Raw genomic sequence first — 17,722 nt, 5'->3', positions numbered from 1 at the left:
AGGCACAGCACCCCCCTCCCCCCCCCACCCCAAAAGCATGCAAAGCACCTAACTGCTCAATTCATTTCGTTTCCCTGCCTTTCTAAAAAGACACTGTAGCTGGGAAAGGTTCAATCCAGTCCTTGCCTAGGAAGAGATGACCTCCTGGTATCCATCAGAATTTAAGTTCCTCAGAAACTTTCCATTATTAGCAAACACACATTTCCCTAAGAACTGATGAAACCAAAGCCTTGTTTTTAATTGGCCTAAAATAGCTTTTATGAACCTATGCAAGCTGCTCTTAGGCACTTATTATAGATGGGGAGGATCTTAATCCAACGGAGTTGGCTTTATTTAGAATTAAGTCATCAGCAGACCGGGGAGGTCTGTGGAGGCTGGAGACTAGACCCTCGAAATCTCATGAGTAAGTTTTTACTGTGATAGTACTAATAAGATGGACGGATGAGCTTAATGATGGTTTTAATGCCTTGTCACTAAATCCGGTCAGGGCCTGAAGCGTTAAAATGAAAAACAGCTCTCAGAGACAGATCTCTCAGTCAGCTCGGTGTTACCACCCTCAAAACCTAAGAACCGCTTTGAATCACCACAGCAGGGCTGCCCGTGTTCCTGGGGGACATTTATGGAAACATGTTACACTGTACGGGGTGGTGCCACCAAACACGGGTGATTCATCCAAGGGAACCTGCCAAAACAGAACTGGGAAGCGGAGCCAGGCTTAACTGCACGCTCCCTGGAAACTTCTGCAACACGTCTCTGGAATGTTCTCAGGAACCCAGTGGCCTCCAAGAACGAGAACCACCTCGCCTCCTGCCTCCCATTACTGTGGCATTGCTTCAGCGACTGTGTGGGAAGAGGGAGCAACACGGTCAGTGAAAAGCATCAGCTGGTCCCCGCCTGGAGCAGTGAGGCTCGGCCCCCAGCTTCTGACACCGAATCCTCTCCCTCCGCCCTCTGCTGCTGCCCCTACAGCTGAGAGGCTGGCTGCCTCCTGTCGGCTCAGCCCTCCAGCCTGCCCTCACCCGGATGCCAGCTCCGGTCCCTGCCACTCCCCTGCACAGCCACCTGCACTGCCCCGGTGCCACCAGGACCAGGTCAGACCCCTACTCATAGACGCGCCCTCCGTGATCTCCCCTCCTGGGCGGCCGCTTCTGGGACCACGCTGCATGCAAGGGCCTGCCGTCCCGTGTCCACGTGGCAATCCCCTATTTACTCTGTAACACCTGCAGGTACCACCAACCCTGTAAAGTCTTTCCAGGTGGCTCGCATCCCTTTGGAGCCCACCAGTTTCTGTGCCCATCCCACCTTGCACACATCCACTTAACAAATAATTATCAAGCGCCTCACAGATGTCAGATGTGGGGTACAAGAGGAGCAGTCACAGCCCACACACCACACGGGGCCCGTCACACTGAACTGCAATTTGTGGCTCTCTCAGGACCAGAGCCACATTCTGCTTCTCTCTGTACCGTTAGTACTCAGCCCAGTGCCCGGCACATAGCAAGTCCCTGGTAATCTTTTTGCTAAACACTGATTGCAAAAGGAAGAGTTCCAAGCAGCCACTAAATAGCTTTTACAAGTGACTTAATAATGATGGTAATGACAGAAACAGCAGGCACAATGCTTACTGAGCATCTACGATACACCAGGCACGGTGCTGAAGCCATCACGTGCACTACTTAATTCCAGAACATATTATGAACAAGGTGTTACATCACCCTCATCTTACAGAGCAGAAATCTGAGGCTCAGAGAAGTCAAGGACCTAGAGGATGGTGTCCCCAGCGCTGTCCAACAGAGCAGCCACGGGTGCCTGCTGAGCGTCTGAAGTGTGGCTGGCACAACCGAGAAAAGAATTTTTAATTTTGCACAATTTTAATTAGTTTCAACAGTCACATGTGCCTAGTGGCTGCTGTGTTCAACAGCAGACTAAGCTGTCTCATTTGTGAACTGAGGAGAGGAAGTAAATAAATCCCAACGTCCTTTCCTGCTCTGAGAGCCCGTTCTTTGTACCGCTGGCCTCACTGCAAGGAAGGAAGCACAGCCTAGCAGGTGAAGAGAATACGGAGACACAGTCACTTCTCTGTGAACACATCTATGAAATGACCAGCGTGGATGCTTTCAACAAGCACTGCCTGAGACCAACAGATACGCCAAGCACTGAGCTAGATGCTGCAGGAGCCTCCAGACAGGCAGGAGCACCCCTGCAGAAGGGCACAGCCAAGGACAGGAGACAGAGGAAGGGGCGCTGTCATCAAATTCGGGTACAGTACAGACATAAGCAAAAAAGGGGGGACTGATGGCCGCGTGAACACAGGACAGAGGAACCCCAAATCAGACGGAAAATATAAGGCAGGTTCAGAAAGCCACTTGCAGCAACTTTTGAGAACGCAGTAAAGGGAACACGTGTTAGTAATTCTGCAGAAGGAAATACCTAGAATCCATTTACGTAATTAGCAGTCGCTACATGACTCGGGGCATGCATCGAAGCCTGTGAAAAGCTGGTGAAACTCCACGAATATGCCAAAACCCACTACACACTTTAAATGAATGAATGGTATGGTATGTGCTCTGTGTCTCAATAAACCTGTATGTTTTTAGAAGCTGCTAAAAAGTAGTAACACAATATCTGGACAATCAGAAACCCTGATGTGAAAAGAAGTGCTCAGACAACCCCCTTGAAACCTCTGTGGGGTGATACGGGGCAGGCCTGCCCTAAATGGACATCTTAGAATCGATGAAATGAAGGCCGAGGAGTGAAATGCAGGCATTTCACTGCATGTGGACTCTGAACTGCATGCGGAACTGCATTTTGAGGTGGACTTATCTACGTGGCATGGCCCAGGCCCAGAGACCGACAGCTGAGAAGACGACATGCTGGGAACATACCTCTTCCAGGCTGAGCTGCAAGTACTCAAAGAGCCTAAATGGATTTCTTCTGCATATCAGTCTCTTTTTTGGCGACATCTGAAGAGGAAAAAAAAAATACATACAGAACAAATGGAAGCACTATGTGTTACCTGGAGGAGGGTGCATTTTAAAACGAACGTTTTCTTCTAAATTTCCCCGATTCACATTTGTTGGATTAATTCTGTTAAAAAATAATTTATTTATGTAGAAAAATAATTTATTATTTATGCAGAAAAATAAGTTTTCGTTTTTCTACTGCAGCTGACCCTTGAACAACAAGGGGGCTGAGGTGCTGACTCCGGGCAGTCGAAGGTCTGCATGTAACTCACAGCCGGCCCTGGCCCTCCATGTCTGCGTTCTTTCCTATCTGCAGATTCAACCAACCGCAGGTCGTGCAGCAGTACGGTATTTACTACGGAAAAAAATCCTCTTTCGTAAGGGGACCCACATTCAAACCCATGTTGTTCAAGGGTCAACTGTATTAACATTTTGACTTAGTTCCTTTCTTTTATCGCCCATGAACTTTTCCTGCAGTTGTGATCATTTGGTTGGTCAGTTTAATGTGTTGCTTTTTTTCACCCAACTGCACCTCACAAGCATATGCCAAGTTCTTAATGAGACTTCATAAACTCCACCCTAAAGGCGAGATATTTCTTCAAACGGGTGTTTCTCATGCTATTTAACTATTAGACTGTTTCTCACTTTTAGCTGCCACAGATGTTGCTGGGGCAACTATCTTGTAGGTCCCTGAATGAAGTGGGTCTAGTTCTGCGCCCCAGCCTCCTCCTGTGAGGGCTGCCCTCCCCACCTGAGCCCCTGCCCACCGCTACACTCAAGACTGCGTAACTACCGTTGCATTTCTTCTTCTCCCTGGCAAGGGAGAGAATGTTACTGGACCTGCTTTACTTTATGTGTTATGTATTACAGATATACGTTATTTAAATATTATATATATATATATTCATATATTTTTTAAAGTTAAGCTATTCACAGACTTTGAAGTTTCAGTTGAAACAGCCCTCACGACTACTGAGCCCTCAGGGCTGGCTGGTGCCCTTGGAGGGTCTGCAGTGTGTGTCCTGCACCAGCTCTCACATGTCCCGGGTGCTGAACACGGGCCTGCTACCAGTTCCGAGTAAGGGACGTCCCTGTTGGCCAGCATCTCCTCTGGGTCAGACACAGATGGCTCTGGAGGAGGTGATCTCTCTCCTTCTACTTACGTTCCCACCTGAGGCGTCTTCCCTCTCACTCACGTCACACACGACTTCCTCCACCAGCACGCAGTGATGCTCAGGCCCTCTCTCTCTGGCCGGGACCAGACCCGCTCGTTGGCTGCTGTCCCCAGGCTGAGCGCCAGAGGGCGGGAGGAGAACATCCTGTTTGCCCCAGTGCACGTGGGGCAGAGAAGCGGTGACCTCCGCCACATGTTCACCCGGGCCGTGGGTAGGTATTGGGTCAGGCCTGGAGCCCTCCTGCAGGCAGTCTGATCGCTTGCTGGGATCCTCCAGATCGTGTGACTTTCCTGCAACCCCATTCATGGCAGAAAGTTTCTCTCTATCTGCTGTGCCTTCCCTTTTGGAAACCATTCCAGAGTTCAGCTCATTACACAACTGGACCTCTTCATTCCTTTGCAGACAAAGATGCTGAAGGGGCTTTGTGTAATCCTCAAGGAGTCTACGCACTGTGCTCTCATCCTGGCCCTGTCTTCGCATGAGGTTTGTGGCCCATTCCACGCTACGCTGATACCTGCAAAGCAGAAATTCTGTTAGTAACAACACTTAAATTTCAATATTGAAAAGACAGCTGAATGTGTGAAAAAGATGGGAAGGCAGTAGGCCAAAATGTCTATAGTTCTTCTCAACGATGGGCTGTAGGTTGTTTTCTTTATACTTTTTTGCACTTTCTAACTGCTCTGCAATAATTATCTACTACTTTAAAAATTTTTTTTTAAATTTTATTTATCTGTGGCTGTGTTGGGTCTTTGTTGCCGCACGTGGGCTTTCTCTAGTTGTGGCGAGCGGGGGCTACTGTTCATTGTGGTGCGCAGGCTTCTCATTGCGGTGGCTTCTCTTGCTGCAAAGCACAGGCTCTAGGCATGCGGGCTCAGTAGTTGTGGCTCGTGGGCTCTAGGTGTGCGGGCCTAGTAGTTGTGGTGCATGGGCTTAGTTGTTCCGCGGCATGTGGGATCTTCCTGCATCAGGGATCGAACCCGTGTCCCCTGCATTGGCAGGTGGATTCTTTTATTTTTATTTTTTTAGTTTATTAACTTATTTATTTTTGCTGTGTTGGGTCTTCGTTTCTGTGCCAGGGCTTTCTCTAGTTGTGGCAAGCGGGGGCCACTCTTCATTGCGGTGCACAGGCCTCTCACTATCGCAGCCTCTCTTGTCGCGGAGCACAGGCTCCAGACGCGCAGGTTCAGTAGTTGTGGCTCACGGGCCTAGTTGCTCCGCTGCATGTGAGATCCTCCCAGACCAGGGCTCGAACCCGTTTCCCCTGCACTAGCAGGCAGATTCTCAACCACTGCGCCACCAGGGAAGCCCAGCAGGTGGATTCTTAACCACTGCGCCACCAGGGAAGCCCTATTACTTTTTGTTTTTATTACACAGCTTCATCTAATTTGCTTAATTTGAAAAAAAATGACCCCAGTTTAACAAAGTATGAAAACTTATGTAATTTAAAACTGGTGGACCAAATGATTTAGGTAAATTTAAAGAGAAAATGGCCATCCTTTGTCAGGGTTTGTTTTGCGTTATTTTCAGTTTTGGTTGTCATGTTTTCAGATGTGTGTCTCAGTCACAGCAGGAAGTCTTTGTTTAGTATTGGAGAGCAAAATGAGAATTTTAATAAACATTTTTCACAGTACAGTACTTACGAACGTCTCCCCCGGGTACGCAAAGAAATGAGTACAGTTACACACACCCAAGCATCTTAATAAAAAATGGCCCTTTTTCCCATAATTTTCAAAGTATATTTTAATGAGAAAATACATGCTTAGTTTCTTAAACTTGAAGGCAAGCCCTGAACACTTCCCAAGTTACAGGCAACACAAAAGGATTCTGCCTATTGAAGCAGCGTCAACACCTGACAAGGCTGCTGGGATGCGTCATGTGACATAAGATGCCACACGTGTGTGGAATCTGATCCGCAGAGGCGAAAGACATTGCAAAACTCAAGCACCGTTAGCCTCCACCTACAGCAATCAGTCTGCAAAGAATGGAAGAAGACACGTGGCTGTGGGAAGACAGATGTCACTTTTCTCTTCACCTTGAGTATCCTGCCTGTGTATGGATGATGGGATACATCATGGTCTATAAACTTACACACGGTGAAGCAAGGAAGCTGGCTTCTGTTTTTTTTTAAATAAATTTATTTTATTTATTTATTTTTGGTTACGCTGGATATTCGTTGCTGCACGCGGGCTTTCACTAGTTGCAGTGAGTGGGGGCTGCTCTTCATTGCAGTGCGTGGGCTTCTCATTGTGGTGGCCTCTCTTGTTGCCAAGCACGGGCTCTAGGTGCGTGGGCTTCAGTAGATGTGGCACACGGGCTTCAGTAGCTGTAGCTCGTGGGCTATAGAGTACAGGCTCACTAGTTGTGGCGCATGGGCTTAGTTGCTCTGCGGCATGCGGGATCTTCCCAGACCAGGGCTTGAACCCGTGTCCCCTGCCTTGGCAGGCGGATTCTTAACCGCTGTGCCGCCAGGGAAGTCCCATTCTGCTGTTTTGAAAAAGAGATCTGTGGTTGATTAACCCTGATACATCAGAACAATCTCCAAGCTGTCCACACCCTGCTTATCCTACACGGGGGGATAAGCATGCAGCCCTATATACTGGGGACTGTATCTTAGATGTAAAGATTAAGACCTGGCGAGGCTGCTCTACACCTATAAGGCAGGATGGTGCAGCGATTACACATGCGGACTCTGGTCCTGCACGTTTTGTGTTCAGCCCTTACTCTATCCCTCGTAACTGGGTGACAAAGCCAATGAATTAACTGCTCTGTGCCCGTTTCCCCACCCCTAACATGGAGATAATAGTACCATTACCTCATAAGGATCACGTTATGCACTCCTTTTTATAATCAGCATAAAATGTAGCTGCCCAGAGAGCAGCAGGGTGTCTCCTCTCCTGCATGAAAGGTACAGCCTCTCTCATGTGCAGTTAGAAGGACTTTCATATGAGGGATCTAAAAGGATCTATGTTCTTCGTGTCACCAGTAACACTGGCTAAAGCCTTCACGGGTCTATGAATCTCCTGTGTCTGAACACAAATTTTCGTGTCATGTGTATTTTCCTGGGGAAGGGATCCACAACTTTCATCAAATTCCCTGATTTAAAATATGTGAAAGAACCACAGCATTAAAGGTTCAACAGCTCCCACTTTGAGCAGGAGATGTGGAACTGAGAGAGAGAGAGAGTGCACACGCACAAAGGTCCCTGCTCAGTTTCTTAGCACCAGAGTGGTCAAGGCAGATGTGAGCTCAAGTCCTCACTGTGAGCATGAGGTTCTCGTACCAGCTACGTGCCCTCCCCTCCAAAGCTCGGGGATAACTGGACCTGCCCCAGGGGGCGGTGTAAGGATGAAAGGAGATGAGACATGTGAAGTGCTCAGCACATAGTAAGTGTTCAATAAATATTTGTTACTTTATGACTGTGGGGTATTTCGGGGAGACTTGAAAAATAAAATCATTTCGACTCAATACTTATTACATTTAAAAATACAAATGACATTTTAATGGATGGAAACGTACACCTTAATGAATCGCTCTCTGGGAGCAGGGGCAGCCGTGCGGGTCGAGCACTGTACCAGATCTGGGTTCCGGAGCTGGCTCTTCTGTGACTCTGAGCTGAGCCACTCAGCATCTGACACCTTCTGCTCTTCTGCCAAATGCCGGGATCACACCGCTTTCCTGCCTCTGATGACCTCAGATGTTTGTTTATGGAAGCTGAATGCAACAGCGGCTGCTAAAGCCTGTGGAAGGAAGCCTCTGACTCAGCCTGTGATCGACACATGGCAATGGGGCACAGAGCAGAAGGTGTCCTCTCAATGGCTGGCAATGCCTTAGAAAGTCCTGCTGTGATTAACCCTGAACACTGCTGGAGAAGCAGCAGGAAGAGAAGAGTAAAAAGTAAAAACTGGAAAACATGAGGGGAGAGCGGGAGGAGGTGGCAGGTGCGATGAGAAGCCGCGAAGCGCCTGGTGGTGCAGAGCCGTTCTGGGGCCCCAAGAGCACCGAGCGGGGCCGTGTGCATACGGCTCAGCTTCTCAGGTGCCTCTGCCCTCAAGCACACCTCTTCCATTTGCAGCCAACATCCTTCTTCACCTCTTACTGACTGAGGCCTAATTATTACTGGAAGTTCACGGCAAAACGGTTTTGAGGCAGGCTGCTTAGGTCCAAGTACTGACCCTGAGCGAGTTAATTAACCTCCTCCGGTGCTCTTTCCTCCGCTTTCCAAGACAGATAATTATAGGACTGACCACCTAGGGGTGATGTGAGGACATGAAAAGCTAATCCACAAAGCTGTTATGAACACAGTGCCTATTACATGGAATACACCCCAGAAATGCCGGCACATACAACTATGAGATTACCGTCCAGGCTCCGGAGTCGTGCTTCCTGGTTCGAGCTCACGAACTCTTGGGCAGCTCTCTGTAGGCTCCCTATGCACTTGATGGAAACAACTACACCTAACTCAAAGGTTTCTCCAGAAGACGAGCTGAGAGGATACGGGTAAAACATGTGGACCGGTAACAGCACTGTTGGAGAATCAGTACCGATTGGCTATGACAACGCTGCTGCTGCTGGCGATACCTCATCATAATATTTATCACAGAAGAGCTCATTTGTCTACTCCTCTTCCCCTCCCACTAGACTCTAAATCCCCGAGAAGAGGACAGAGATCTTTCCTCATCTTGTACCTCCAGCACCTACCCAGTGCCCTACACGTGGGCACCCGCAGTAAGTGCTGGCTGGAGAGAGGACCACAGGTCAGGAGGGGGCCAGCACCATCCTCAGGGCTGGTCCTTCCACGACACAACCCTGCAATCTTCAGCCCGCAGGTGCATCACCTGAGGGTCTGGATGCTCACGTCCAGAAGAGATCACACGGAAGGTTCTCATCACCCCAGGACGGCTACTGTTGGGAAAAGGCCGATTATAGTGGATCCACTGGAAAGAGGGATCCGAAGTTCTGAGAAAATAAACAATTGTAACACGTACTTAAGTTGGAAAACTAACCTCAAGGTATGAAAAAGAGTCCATTTTTCTAAGAGTTAACGAAATTTACATTTGTGACCGCAAGTTTTACGAACTAATGATGAACCAAGTATTGATGGGGGGTGGCGCTGGGGAGGGCATACTTTCCTGACAGAACTGTCAGATGTGCTGAAGTCCTACCTCTTGGCACCTGCAAATGGGACCTTATCTGGAAACAGGTCTTCTCAGATGTAATGAAGTCAAGATGAGGGCAGACTAACTGGTGTCCTTACAAAAAAAGGGAAATTTGGACACAGACACAGAGACACACAAGGCGGGCCACCATGCGACGATGGAGGAAGACTGGAGTGATGTGTCTACAAGCCAAGGAGGGCCAAGGACTGCTGGCCACCACGAGAGGCTAAGACGAGGCAGGAAGGACCCTCCCCTAGAGCCTCCTGAGGGAGCACAGCCCCGCTGACACCTTGATTTGGGAACTTTGGCCTCCAGAACCGTGAGAATAAATTTCTGTTCTCTTAAATTGCCAAGTTTGAGACTTACCTAGCGGTCCAGTGGTTAAGAATCCATCTGGCAATGCAGGGGATGCCTGCTCGATCCCTGGTCAGGGAACTAAGATCCCACGTACTGTGGGACTACTGAGCCAGTGCTGCAACTACAGAGCCCACGTGCCACAACTAGAGAGAAGCCCACGCACTGCAACCAAAGATCCTGCCTGCCGCAACTAAGACCTGACACAGCAAAAAACAACAACAACAACAAAAAAGCGCCAAGTCTCTGGTACTTAGTTACAGCAGCCCTAGGAAACTGACGCAAGGCTCAACAGAATTCCTGGAATGTTGCACATTCTACAGAGCTTACCGAGGGTTAACCTTCAGATGGGGGGGGCAGCAGTCCCCCACCCCCGAGAACCTCACATATTCAAACGGGCTTGCTGCCGTGTCATCTGTCCTGCCAGCTCGATCGGGATGCGGTTCTGAGGGACGGGCTTCTGCTGTTTCTGCATCCTAGTGTTGGCTGCAGCAGCCAGTCTACACTGCAGCTCCCAGTGGAACGGGGGCTCGGCCAGGCCCTCTCAGGCCCTATGCCGTCCCCCAGCCTGTGGCTATGGCCAGAGCAGCCCCTGAGATCTTCCAGGTGCCATTGCCTCTCGGGCACTCCCTGGCTGTGGGGTTTCAGAGCATGAAAAGGAGCTGTCAGATTCTGCCAGTACATGCCAGAAGCAAGATGAAGAACCACTATAGGCTTGAGCGGTTTCAGAAGGCTTCATGGAAGAGTTGCAACTTGAGCTGTCCCGCAGGGACGACCAGCGTTTAGAATGAGGAACATTTACCCAACAAAATCCTACCAAGGGAGCGCTGGGTGTGGGGCTGCAGAGGGGAACCGGGCATGGTCCCCGCCCTCTGACAACTGACAGTCTAAGTCCAGTGTGTGACGTACGGCACAGCGACAGGCGCCAAGGCAGATTCTGCGGCGGCAGCGGAGGAAAGGGCGGCGCGGAGACGCTCCAGGAAACTGGCACGTAGGCTGGACGTGCAGGAATACCCAGCAGCACGCGTGCCTGGTAGGTTAGGGAGAAGTGTTCTGGGAAACGCGAACAGCAGAAACAAAAGCCCAGAGGAAGGAAGGATCGTGGCTGTGTGGGTGGTCTGTGTGAGAGCCTCTGGGAAAGCGGCTTTCTCTAACGCCGCAAGTGTGGAGCGATGAAAGAGGACAGGGCTGTTGACGCCCACACAGCGCAGGAGGCCAGCTCCAAACCTAAGTACCTTAGTGATTACAGACAATATATATTACAGGATTAGTGTTCATATTTTGGAAGGAATTGAACTGGCAAAGGTTTTGGCTTAGGATTACTTTTTAAAATAAACTTACTTAGTACAATTCAAATATGATTTGATCCACATTAAATTCGGACATAGTTTGCAAGGACACACCTACTACTACTACCACACACACACAAAAAAGGTGTGCACAACCACATCAGAAAAGGCTACCTGAAAACAGATCTGATTTAAACCATAATTTCGCCCAAGGTCAAAGTCCACCAAGACTTACTTTTTTGACGTGATTACAGGCATGTCTGTCTTCACATCTGCAACAACAAAGAAGTGCTATTAGTTTAGACAAATTTTCCTTAAGGGGGAAAACACTGACAACCCAGAAACGACAAAGAATTTCAAGATTCACAAAATCTCACATCTAGAAGGTCGAATGAATCCTGTCCAAGCAGCCAGACAGATGCTTTATGCACCATCACTCCCTGCACGCGCGCCCTGGCGGGCGCTGCTGACCCGTCAGGACCCTTGCCAGGCTCAGATGTGGCCTCGAAATCCTTCTCAACACTCCAGCTAAGCAGTGGCAGCATGGAAGGGGAAACTCTGCCACCTCCGAATGCTCGGGCCCTCAACTTCTAGGCGAGAGTACCGAAGCCCTAAAGTTACACACTTTACCTCCGTTCTCCGTGTTCCATCAAGCACCTTCTGTGACAGCTGCTCACATGCGCCTAAGGAAAGGGATGCTGGAGTAGATCTCATGGCGGTGTTAGCTCTGGATGTGGGTTTGGGAGTTCCAGGCTCTAGTTCCAGCTCTGGGCATCTGGCTGGAAGAGTCTTGCCCTTAAAATGTTGACCAGGTCACTAACAGAGTGGGTTTTTGTCCTGGTCCTCCCTCACCCTGCCTTTGGGCAGCTCATCTTTCCTTTATCCATACTCGGCTTCCTCTCTGGTACCCTAAAGGCCTGGAATTGATGATTTTCGGCTTTAAAATCCTAGGGAGGTGAGTTCACAGACTCCTATCTCCTTAGTAATTTGACCTAAGGAGACCTCCCTCCTCTGGTAATTTAACAACAAGCTACAATTTAGCAAGTTTTACTGACAGCCTTCCATGTGCCAAGCACGAGATATACAGAAGTAATAAAGCAAATCCCCTCTCCTTGAGATACTCACACTCTAGTTGGGGAGACAGACCAGACATGACTGACTCTAACCCAAGCTGATTCTAACCCTTCTTGAGCAAGGACAGTACATATTGTAAAGGGACTGGCTTACTTTACCTGGAAGGGTTAGGAGAAAACACAAAGGAGAAGGAGTAATCGAGTGGGGCTCTGAAGAATGAGTAAGAGTTCGCCAGGCGGACCAGGGGAAAAAGGCAGAGGACACGATGCACAAAGGCTGGGGATGGCAAACGCATGGCAGTTTCACACATCGGCCGGCAGCCCAAGGTGGCCGTGGTACCAACGAGTAGAAGAGCGTGGGTGGAGAGGGGGTAGAAGATGAGGTTGAAGCCAAAATGTTCAAATGGACATTTGAGACCTACTTCCTGAGGGCAGCCCACAACCTTAATCTCTGTTTCCTTGGCCTAAATTCACTTCCTTCAAATTTCTACCCTACTTAAAACTTGGTTACTACATAGATCAGGAAAAGATTCTCAACTGTTAAGACCATTACACTATTTGAAAACTTTCTATTTTTGGGGGGCCAAATATTAGTAACTGCTGAAGCTGGGTGATGGGGACAGGCAGGGTCATTATGCTTGCTACTTGCTCTATTTTTTTTTTTCTCCCTTTTAAAAACTCTATGAAAAAATTGAAAACATACAAAAGTAGAGAGAACAGTGTAATAAATTCCCATGTTCCCATCACTCAGCTTGAAATCAACTCATGGCCAACGGTGCTCTACCTGTTCTTCTGCCCATTCCCCTGGCCCCCAGATTATTTTGAAACAGATCCCGCATATCACTTCATCTCTAAATGGTTCGGTACATCCACGATCACCATGAGAACATGCCCGGGCTGGCCTGTGGAGGATGACATACCCGGTACCCTCCCCGCCTCATCCCACTTGAGGCCATCCTAGACCAGCTGACCGCCATCCAACAGACAACCAGACACCAATGAGTCCAGCTACATCCATCACTGGACTTCTAATAGTGCAGCCAGTGGATCCATAACTAACCAGATGGATGAGCACATCCAGCCAAGATCAGTGGACCCACCCAGCAAACCCAGCAACTCAAATGAACAATCTGGTTGCTGTTGAGAGCCACTGAATTTGGGGGTGGTCTGTTAAACAACACTGTGGCAGGAGATACAAAGTCTATCCCATTAGGACTGAACAGTCAAATTACCATGTTTTAAAGTCACTCAAAAGAGCTTCCTCTGTGGCTACACCACCTTATTGTCATGTAATACATTTACAAGGTTCCAAGGTCAAACCTATAGTCTCACCTCTCTCTCCATCCTGTTCCATCCCTCGCCCATAGGCATTAAAAAAACTATGATTTATCCTTCCTTACATTCCAAAAATATATTTATATTCCCCTGCCTCTAGATAAGCCATAGCATACTTTCCTTTACCTTGCTTTCTTTGCTTAGAAATATATCCTAGTGATGTCCCATTCCTACCTCAGCTCCACAGCATGTCATTATATGAATGTTCTATAGTTCATTCAGCTGGGATCCCCACCCTCCATGGACATTTTGGTTGTTTCCAGTCTTTTAACATTAGAAACAGTGTTGCAATGAATAGCCTTGGGCTCTTTCTTTTCATATTTTTGCCAGTGTATCTTTAAGATAAATTCCCAGAAGTGGAATTGCTGGGTTAAAAGTAAATGCATAGGGGCTTCCCTGGTGGTGCAGTGGTTTAGAGTCCGCCTGCTGATGCAGGGGACACGGGTTCACGCCCCGGTCCGGGAAGACCCCACATGCCGCGGAGCGGCTGAGCCCGTGAGCCATGGCCGCTGAGCCTGCGCGTCCGGAGCCTGTGCTCCGCAACAGGAGGGACCACAACAGTGAGAGGCCCGCATACCGCAAAAAAACAAAAAACAAAACAAAAAACCAAAAAGTAAATGCATATACTGGGCAACTGGATATCCACAGGCAAAACAATGAAGCTGGACCCATACCTTACATCATAGAAAAATTAAATCAAAATAGATCAAAGACCTAAACTTAAGAGCTGAAACTATTAACCTCTTAGAAGAAAACACAGGGAAAATCTACACAAGCTTGGATTTGGTAATTGTTCCCTAGTATGACACCAAAAGCACATGAAAAGAAAAAAAAAATTAAAACGATAAACTAGACTTCATTAAAATGAAAAACTTTTACCACTTCACACTCATTAAAATGGCTATCATCAAAAACCAAAACAGAAAAGAACAAGTTGGTGAGGATGTGGAAAAATTGGAAAACCTTACGCATTGCTGGTGGGAATGTAAAATGATGCAGGTGTTATGGAAAACAGTTCGTGGTTCCTCAAAAAATTAAAATAGAATTATCATATGATCCAGCAAGTCTACTCCTAGGTATACACAGAAGAGAAATGAAAACATATGGATAGACAGCATGGATAGACCTTGAAAAAATTATCCTAGGTGAAGGACACAAAAGGTTTCCACTTATATGAGATATTTAGAATGGGCAAAATCAAAGACACAGAAAGCCTATTAAGGTTACCAGGGGTTAGGGGGAGAGGAGGACGGGGGGGAGCAAATGTATATATGGTTTTTCGAGACAGTCAAGTCCCCTTCGTAATGGCCATACCACCTGCACGCCCACCAGCAATGCGTGAGAGTGCTTCTCAGGGGCTCACCAATGGGGCACATTGGCAAACTTTCTGATTTCTGTCACTCTGATTGCTGAAATGGTATCTCAGTGCAGTTTTAATTTGTATTTTGTCTTGCAATAAAATGTTTTTAAAAAATCCTTTCTAATTCTGTTTTAACCTGCTGGTATTGGTTATGTAATTACCATGAGACTCCCTTAGAAAAATACACCCAGATGAAAGCTTTATAAATTAAAGAGGAACAGCAAATGGGAACCATATACATTAGTATGTTTTCACAAATACATCAATGTCATGGTTATTGTTGTAAATTCCAATTCTAGAGATAAAATATAAAACCCACCTTGCACACAGGTGAGGAGGCACTTAATTACTAGTACCTTCCACACACACAGGACTCTGCTGAGCAATGCTTAACAACAGAAAAGCCTAAATAACACTTTTGATAATTCCAGAAATTAGACGAAACACATTTTCACCAATCATAAGAACCCTTTCACCTTGATTAGAATTACTCTAGTTGCTATTTTTACCAGTAAAACTGCCAGTGGCATGTTACTTCTCCTCTAGAATTTTACTGTATAATCTGGTGTTAGAGCTAAAAATGAAGAAAAAGATAATTGGCCAAAAGAACTGAATGTTGCACAAGTTTACCTTTCCATTTAGCAACCAGCTTAGGATCTGAAATTGTGAAGTTTGGACGGCTTCTGGACAGGATACCTTTTCCAAAATAACCCTTCCGGGAAGAGAAAAAATAGTTCAGGTTTAGTTATCAATTTTTTAGCTGAGGGAGAATAACTACTTGAGTTAACAAGACAGTCATTGCATTTTTCACAGCTTGACATCTTCCCTCTGATTATAGATAATTCATGATTACTAGTGAATATCTTAGCGTCTTCTCTCTCTGACCGTTTGAAGGGAGCTGGGAAGTTTCCAGGGCACCTCGCTTGTCTCGTGAGTAGTGGCCTCAGTCCAGGTCTGGTAAGCTGAAGGTGAAGGGCAGGCAGAGGCAGGATCTCCTCTGCACACGTGGATTAGGAACAGTGGCCTAAAAGCGGGAGCCAAGTCCACCAGGGACAAAAAGCTTCTTGGATTCTCCTGTTCACAGAACTGAGGTACTGTTCTTCTCCCTCCTGCTGACTCCAAAAACACTGATTCTCCATTCCCCATTTCTTAAAATTAGAAAATATTTAAACCCATAGAAAACTGAAAGAATAATAAAATGAACACCCTATACCCTCCACCCAGATTGACAATCACAATAAGTCATGTGTATGGCGCTTCACAAAGCCTCCGCTTAATGTTACATATCGCGAATGGGGAGGAGATTGCCCTTGGCCTAGACCCCTGTCTCACTGGGGTCAGTGCCACCCACTGTATCCCACTTTGGGAAGGTGACTACAACATGTATTTTATATAAAATGTCTAGAGAAGGCACATTACAGAAACAGGAAGTGGATCAGCAGTGCCTGGGCTGGGCGTGGGGACAGGGATTAAGTACAGTGAGCATCAGGGGGCCTTCTGTGGCCACGGGGAATGCTCTACAAGTGGACTGTCATGGTGGGGGCACAGCTCTATGAATTCATCACAGTCATTGCATCAGGCACTTACAATGGGTGAATTTTATGGCTGTAAATTATAGCGCAATAAAGCTGCTTTAAAAATGCCTCCAGTATTGGGGCTTCCCTGGTGGTGCAGTGGTTGAGAGTCCGCCTGCCGATGCAGGGGACACGGGTTCGTGCCCCGGTCCGGGAAGATCCCACATGCCGCGGAGCGGCTGGGCCCGTGAGCCATGGCCGCTGAGTCTGCACGTCCGGAGCCTGTGCTCCGCAACGGGAGAGGCCAAAACAGTGAGAGGCCTGCATACCGCAAAAAAAAAAAAAAAAAAATTGCCTCCAGTGTTGAATTGGCTATGGGGGAAAAAATAAGCAAGCTTCCAATCTCATTCCAAACCTATGGCTGATGGAAAAAGCCAAAACTGGAACTCGTCCTCATGTAAGAAGAGGTCCTCAACCAGGAGAGCGAGCAAAGGACCTGCTGAAGCCCCATCTGGTTTGTCCTGAGCCAGAACAATGTGCCATCCTGCAGTTACCTCTGGGGATGGAGTGGCAGTGACAGGAGGGAAATCTTTACTTTTTACCCATTACATTGCTGTAAATTGCTTGAATTTTTTTTTTTTTTTTTTTTTTTTACAATGAACATGTGTTCCTTTTATAATCAAAAAACAAGAAAGGTCAACGCACTGACCCAGCTTCACTGACGAAATGTGGGTTTGTGGCTGGGAGCTGTCCTCTGGGCTTATGGCTTCGGGGCACCTGATTCTGTTCCTACATTGGACTAAACGGCAAGGAAAACGTATGGGTCATTCATGGTCTGTTTCTGGGGGTGGATGCGGAGAGAGTGGCTGGCTCCGGGCTGTCAGGAAGCAGCAGGGCTGAGGCTGCCCGCACATACCTTCCCATAGAGCTGTTCCATATCTTCTGCGTTCCTCACTATCACATTGTTGTTTATCATCTCGGCCCGGAATATTCTAAAGTCCTTCTTAGGACCACAGTCCTGACCGAAAGGGATCGGCAGTGGAGACTCATAGCTCTCATACACTCTTCTTTTCCTCTTTGGGGGACGGAAAACTGCCTCTGCCATTTTCCAAGGTAACTGTTCTTTAAAGACTGTAATAGGGAGAAAGAAACAAGTCAATCAATAACTGTACTGACCAAACATGTGAGTACATTTATATCCAGGCTCAGAAAACCTTGTGGTCTGTGGGAAAAATATTTACAAAGCAGTGAACAAAAAGAGAGAGTAACGAGAAGATTTTGTTTGCGCAGCACAAAGCCTACCCACCTAGGGCATCTCGATTACTTCCCACGACAATGCCGTGGTACCATTTCTCATTCCAGCTGATGAGACTGAGGCCTAGTGACACGTCCATGGTCACAGTGCCACTTGTAGGTCTCCTGACAGCGAGCACAAAAGGATTTCTGCCCATGAGGATTCCTCCCAGCCTCTCAAGCGGCCGACAGACATTTACCGAGCACCCA

At 47.6% G+C, this 17,722-nt stretch overlaps 1 protein-coding gene across 6 annotated transcripts in view; it reads right to left on the bottom strand.

Moving 5' to 3' along the window:
• The window catches only part of TSEN2 (tRNA splicing endonuclease subunit 2), an 88,190-nt gene that overhangs the window by 38,531 nt on the left and 31,937 nt on the right, over positions 1-17,722 (bottom strand). For 4 of the 6 annotated variants that reach the window (XR_016394764.1, XM_089919735.1, XM_089919737.1 and 1 more), the window contains exons 2-6: positions 17,136-17,350; positions 15,336-15,417; positions 11,173-11,209; positions 4,127-4,652; positions 2,886-2,963 (exon numbers count right to left, since the gene is read on the bottom strand). Coding sequence is in view for 5 of the 6 variants with exons in the window: in XM_089919735.1 (XP_089775861.1) it covers positions 2,886-2,963; positions 4,127-4,652; positions 11,173-11,209; positions 15,336-15,417; positions 17,136-17,324 (912 nt within the window). In the remaining variant the exon portion in view is untranslated. Of the gene's footprint in view, positions 1-2,885; positions 2,964-4,126; positions 4,653-7,654; positions 7,876-8,973; positions 9,041-11,172; positions 11,210-15,335; positions 15,418-17,135; positions 17,351-17,722 lie in introns of those variants that run through there. The other 2 variants (XM_089919738.1, XM_089919739.1) reach the window with 2 other exon arrangements.

This window comes from Delphinapterus leucas, chromosome 10 (genome assembly GCF_059928025.1).
Source record: "Delphinapterus leucas isolate spDelLeu-1000000601 "Yukka" chromosome 10, BTC_Dleu_Yukka2, whole genome shotgun sequence".
Taxonomy (NCBI): domain Eukaryota; kingdom Metazoa; phylum Chordata; class Mammalia; order Artiodactyla; family Monodontidae; genus Delphinapterus; species Delphinapterus leucas.
This window is presented reverse-complemented; position numbering and strand designations above follow the sequence as displayed.